This window comes from Eschrichtius robustus, chromosome 17 (assembly GCF_028021215.1).
Source record: "Eschrichtius robustus isolate mEscRob2 chromosome 17, mEscRob2.pri, whole genome shotgun sequence".
NCBI classification, from domain to species: Eukaryota; Metazoa; Chordata; class Mammalia; order Artiodactyla; family Eschrichtiidae; genus Eschrichtius; species Eschrichtius robustus.
The window spans coordinates 86,322,785-86,328,505 of NC_090840.1; the positions used below are offsets into that span (position 1 = coordinate 86,322,785).

Consider the following 5,721-nt stretch of genomic DNA (forward strand, 5'->3'; position numbering starts at 1 on the left):
CAGTCTTCAGCTCCAAGTTCCGGCTCTTCCTACACTTGACTGGGGCCCCCCACCTTCGGACAGGAACTGCAGCAGCCTCCCTGCCTCCCCTGAGCGGCCTCTCACCTGGGTTGGCCCCGGCCCCCAGCCCTGTTGGGGAGGGCCCAGCTGCCACACGGGTGATGCCGGGTTGGCTCAGAGCCAGGCCCCTGGTGCCACTGGCCTATGCGGGCACCTTCCCCTTGCCTCTCGTTGGGGTTTGGGGCCCTGGGTCCTGGGGCAGGAGCCTGGGGACGGCGGGGTGGAGCTGTTTCCGCTCCTGGGGACATTCCTGGTCCCCCTGGTGGCTCTTCAGGGCTCCAGACAGCTGTCTGGGGCCACAGGATGAGCAGAGGAAGCTGACGCCCCAGGGCCACCGGAGCCTGAGTGGCTGTTGGCCTGGCCGCCTCCCCGCCCTTCCCCGGTGTCTGTCTGGGGACACCCGAGGGACAGTCAGCTCGCCCCGCCCCACTGCGGGGCCGCCCCACCGCAGAACTGACGCGTCCACTCCAGCGAAGGCCGTGTGTCAGGCCTGGCCTGACTGCGCAGACCCGGTGGAAATGTGAACGGCCCAGCGGACGTGGCCCAAGCAACCCCGGGCCTAGCACACCGGCCCCAGCGCCGTGGTCTGAGCTGTGGGGCCTACAGCACCATGGCCCAACCAGGGGTTCTGGGGGGGCCACCCATGAGCCGGGATGTGTGCAGTGCCGGGCACAGGCCTCGGCTCTGACGGAGGCCACTAGCCAGCAAGTCAGACCCTGGCAAACGCCACACCCCCAGAAAGCCTGGGCAGTAGGGCGAACAGGCAGGGGAGGCACCTCATCTGAATTGTCGACCTGCTCCTCGGCCAGACCTGCCCCTCACCACTGCCCGTTCGCTGTAGCCAGGTGGCACCTCTTCTGGGCCTTGAGGCCTGGAGCAGGGTGTGGAGCCAGGGGCAGAGCTGCTGGGCCCTAGCTGTGGCCCAGCCCTGCCCACATCGTGCGGGACTCCTTGGCGGGCACCGTGGGCATCTGCCCGGTGACCGCGTGGCTGGAATGGTTTTCTGTGCCTGCAGTCGGTGTGGGCGCCCCACATCCAGGGGCCCCCCAGTGTCTGGGCCTCCACTGGGATTGCAGAGCTCCTGTGACAGTGGGAGCCACCTTCTAGTGTCTTCCCTGGGGCCGGGACCCAGCTGGGTATAGTCTGTGGACACACAGCCAGGGAGCCTGTCCAGCTGTCGTGGACACCAGACCCCGCCCCCCCACACCAGGGACATCCCCGCAGCCCTCATTCCACCCCAGGATGACCATGAGGTTGGAGCTGGGCCGAGGTGGGGGCCGTGGGTTGTATGCATACTGCTGGGCTCGGGGGAGTCTACCAGCATCTGCTTCCTGGGCTGCCAGGACCCCTGGACCAGGACCAGTCATGGGGCCTCCAAAAGCACGTCAGATTCCCCTACGCTCACCCCGCCCCTCCCCAGATGTGAGGCCTGTACTGTGCAGCTGGCAAGACCTGGCCCTCATGCTCCAAGCGCCTAGGCCCCCGGCTGCCCCTGCACCCTAGCAGCTGAGCCATCGAGGTCACAGGAAGACCCCGTGCAGCTGACGCCTGACGGCCCCGTGGAGGGTCCAGCGCACTGCCCTGGGGGTGGGCACGTGCCCTTGGGCCAGGAGCCCCAGGGACGGCTCCTACATTGACGCGCACTCACGTCTGAGGGCCCACGCGGGGCCTGACACGTGAGGCGGTCGATGTCAGGAGAGAGGGGATCAGCACAGGGGTTGGGGGCTGCGGCCCTGAGGCCCTCCCTGTGCGGCCCTGGGGACCCTGATGTGCTGTCTCTCCAGGCCGCAGGCTGTGGTGTGAGTCTCTGCCAGGTCCATGCTGGGCCAGCACTGCTGTCCCCAGTCCTGTCTGTGGGGTCCTGCCCCTGCTGCCTGCTCACTGGCAGCCCCGCACCCTCTGCCTGAGCTGCGGAAGGGTTCATCAAATGAGGAGGCCGGACGCGCAATTCCAGCTGGTTTGTGCCTCCTTGGGCCCCTCCTACAGGAGAGAGGGCCAGCTGGGCGTGGCAGACAGAGCTGCCTGGCCCAGGCAGGAGTCAGACCCTGATTTGCCTTTTGAGTTCATTTTTATGAAGGGTTTTCTCCATTTTCTTTTTCACGTTTTTTTTTTTTTTAATTAAATGAAGGTCTTTAAGGCAGGTGTAAAGAGCAGCTGATTGTTATCCTAAAATTAATCTGAGGGCCTTGCCAGCTCCAGAGGGCCTTGGGGACACTACCTGCAGAGCCCCCAACTGCCCCTCTTGGGGGTTGGGGAGACAGGAGCAGTCTGCCTGAGACCAGAGGGTCCACAGTGGTGCCCAGATGAGGGGGAGGGGAGAGCCCAGAGCCTGCGCCCCATAGGATGTTGCTGGTAGGGAGCAGGCTGGGTAGCCCCGGGACGTGTCTGCCAACAGCACAGAGGGAGGGGTGTGGGTGTGTTGTGTGTGTGTATGCACGCACGCGTGCGTGTCTGCGCGTGTGGGGTGCGGAGCTGGGAGCCCTGCCAGCCACAGCCGCACCCGTGTCTCCGCAGCTCCGCAGTGGATGCGCTGCAGGCCGTGCTGCTCCGAGGCGGCAACGACGATGTGGTGCAACACATGGAGCTGGAGGGGGGCTGGCAGCTGCTCAGGACCTCGGCCGGGCACGAGGAGGGGGTCACCCGGCTGGCCAGGTGAGCAGGCCGGGCCTGCGCACCCCAGCTCTGGTGCTGGCTGGGCTGTAACAGGCCAGGTCCCGTTCAGGTACCATCCGGGGGCCCCCAGTGGCACCTGGGAGGGGCCCAGCATGAGGAGCAGGTGCGTGGGGGCAGCGGGGAGGCCGTGAAGGCAGCTGTGGTCTCCAGGTGCGACGGGCTGGGAGGGGCGCATCTGGAGGGAGAGGACATGCAGGGCCCGGCAGCCGGGTGGGGGGCTCACGGGCTGGAGGGCACAGACAGTGCAGGTTGGGAGGCAGAAATGCCCCCAGGCCCACATGGGAGTGGGACGTGCTCGGGGGAGGCCTGAGGCCCCAGCCCTGCCCAGTGTAGCCTCCTTCCCAGCGCCATGGCCAAGTTCGCGGGTCCCCGGCTGCCCCTGATGATGAAGGCGCTCTTCGCCACACAGAGCAGTGTGTACGAGATCCAGAGGGTCAGCTCCACAGCCTTCCTGGCCGAGGTAGGAGCCACGTGCTCTGGATCACGCATAGGGGCCTGGCGGGGCAGCGGGGAGCCCTCCCCCACAGGCAGGCTCAGGCCTCCCCCTGGGAAACCTGCCCCAGGCCATGGCAGCGGGGGCCAGGGTGGGGCTGGGTCAGGAGTTCCGGGGAGGCCAGGAGCCCAGGCTTGGCATACAGGCCTCAGCTGGCCTTTGCCACGCCCACTCCTCAGAGTGACCTGCGACTGGGAGGGCTGCCCAGTGCAGTGGAGGGGAGGGGGCGGGGCGAGCCTGGGGTTAGTGGGGCAAGGGTAGTCAGAGCACCTCTGCCCCCAGCTGCTTAGCAGCAACATGGTGAACGACCTGATGCTCCTGGAGTCCCTGCTGGACAACCTGCTGGCGCGGCGGCAGGACACGTGCGCCCGTGTGCGAAGGCTGGTGCTCCGGGGCCTGGCCAACATTGCCTCAGGCTCCCCGGATAAGGTGAGGGGCTGGTCAAGCCCTCTGGGGCCCTGTCCCCGGGAGAGAGACAGCAGAGCTGCAGCCAGTGAGGAGACCCAGGCGGACGCGGTGCAGGCGGTGGGCATGGCATGGAGATGGCACCGGGAGGGTGGGGGGCTGGGCCATTCCACGGCATGACCTGGGCACACAGGTGTGTGTGGCATCCCCAGGTACGGGCCCATGGCCCCCAACTCCTGATGGCCATGATCGGTGGGCTGGACGACGGTGATGACCCCCACAGCCTGGTGGCCCTGGAGGCCATGGTGGGCCTCGCGAGGCTGCTGGACCTGGTGGAGGCCTGGGACCTGCGCGCGGTGCTGCTGCACGTTGCCATCCGCATCCGGCCCTTCTTCGACAGTGTAGGCCCCGCCAGCCCCGCCCCTGGCCATGCCAGCCTGGCTCCTGCCCCTTCCTCTCCAAGCCCCGCGAGCCGTGTCACCACCGCACCCTCGGGGCCTGGCCCCTGGGTCGACGGATGGGCAGTTCTGGGGAGGGCCCCATGGGGTGACACCTGCCGCCCACCACCCCGCCCCAGGAAAAGATGGAGTTCCGTTCTGCGTCCATCCGCCTCTTCGGGCACCTCAACAAAGCCTGCCAGGGGGACTGCGAGGATGTCTTCCTGGAGCAGGTTGTTGGCGGGCTGGCACCCCTGCTGCTGCACCTGCAGGACCCCCAGGCCCCAGTGGCTGCTGTGAGTAGCCAGGGGGGATGGGCAGGCCGGGCCAGACTCACTCACTCCGGGACTCAGAGCTCAGCCTGTGCCCTGCAGGCCTGCAGGTTCGCCTTGCGCATGTGCGGCCCCAACCTGGAGTGTGAGGAGCTGGCAGCCATCTTCCAGAAGCACCTGCAGGAGGGCCGGGGCCTGCACTTCGGAGAGTTCCTCAACACCACCTGCAAGCACCTGGTGAGGGGGGCGGGGGGGGGGGGGCGGCAGGGCAGGGGCGGGCCGGCAGGGCCGGGGCGGGCCCTGAGACTGAGGGCCTCTTGCAGATGCACCACTTCCCCGACCTGCTGGGCCGCCTGCTGAGCACCAGCCTGTTCTACTTCAAGAGCAGCTGGGAGGACATCCGCGCTGCGGCCCCCATGCTCACAGGTGAGGCTGCCCTGGGCCCCCCTCCCGCTCCCGCTGCCCGCCACGCGGACCCTGACCCCGGCCCCGCCCCCGCAGGGTTCCTGGTGCTGCACGTGGAGGCTGAGCGCCGGCCGCAGGTGGACCTGGAGCAGCTCCTGGCGGGTAAGCCCCAGTCCTGGGGGCCCCGCCCCCCACGGCACGCTGGGCCGCGCTGACCCTGTGGGCACCGGGGGGACTAAGTGATTTTCCTGGATTTCAAGGATTTTTTCCCTGTCACTGGTGACCTCATCGTCTCTAGTAATTCACGGAAACTTCTTAACTGTTCCAAAAGAGCTTAAAAAACACTAAAAAAGGAAAAACTATCTTTCCGTTGGCTCCTGAGCCCTCCCGGCAGAGGCCTGTCTTAGGAGGGCGGTGGGCGGGCGGCCCCCACGCACAGGGTGGGGTGTGAGCCTCGGGGTCCTGGCCCCCAGGCTCAGCGCGCCAAGAAAGGGGGGTTCAGCCTTAGCCGCAGCTGCTAGCGGGGTGTGGGCGGGACCACGGGCTCAGACTTTTAGTTCTCAGAGGGCCGCAGAGGAGCCCCCAGCAGCGGCTCCCTGTCCCCCAGCGCTCCAGCTCCTGCTCAAGGACCCGGCCCCCGCGGTGCGTGTGAAAGCTGCTGAGACTCTGGGCCGCCTGGTGAAGTTCGCCTGAGGCTCCCGTGGCACCGCTGCCCCTACACGCAATACCGGCCTCACCGGCCCGAACCGAACCTCCGAGATGGGGCCCTAAGGAGCCCCCTGCCCGAGGGGAGCCCCCGGGCCCACACAGCAAGGGAAGGCTGGGGCCACGAGGGTGGGCAAGTCGCTGTCCCCCCCCCTTCCCAATAAAGCCATTTGCTGCTCAGCAGGTGCCGCCATGACGTGGCCTCTCCTTCTGGGCAGGTCAGCAGGCCCCCTCCCCCGTTAGGCATCCTGACTCAGAGAAGGTCACGCCA

At 67.3% G+C, this 5,721-nt stretch overlaps 1 protein-coding gene across 3 annotated transcripts in view; it reads left to right on the forward strand.

Annotated features, from left to right (window-relative positions):
• The window catches only part of MROH1 (maestro heat like repeat family member 1), a 67,960-nt gene extending 62,327 nt beyond the window's left edge, over window positions 1–5,633 (forward strand). For all 3 annotated transcript variants that reach the window (XM_068526092.1, XM_068526093.1, XM_068526094.1), the window contains 9 exons: window positions 2,575–2,712; window positions 3,079–3,193; window positions 3,509–3,655; window positions 3,844–4,032; window positions 4,209–4,364; window positions 4,443–4,577; window positions 4,664–4,766; window positions 4,842–4,907; window positions 5,353–5,633. In XM_068526092.1, the coding sequence (XP_068382193.1) occupies window positions 2,575–2,712; window positions 3,079–3,193; window positions 3,509–3,655; window positions 3,844–4,032; window positions 4,209–4,364; window positions 4,443–4,577; window positions 4,664–4,766; window positions 4,842–4,907; window positions 5,353–5,438 (1,135 nt within the window). In that variant the 3' untranslated portion in view covers window positions 5,439–5,633. The remainder of the gene's footprint in view (window positions 1–2,574; window positions 2,713–3,078; window positions 3,194–3,508; window positions 3,656–3,843; window positions 4,033–4,208; window positions 4,365–4,442; window positions 4,578–4,663; window positions 4,767–4,841; window positions 4,908–5,352) is intronic.
• Window positions 5,634–5,721: the final 88 nt, after the last annotated feature.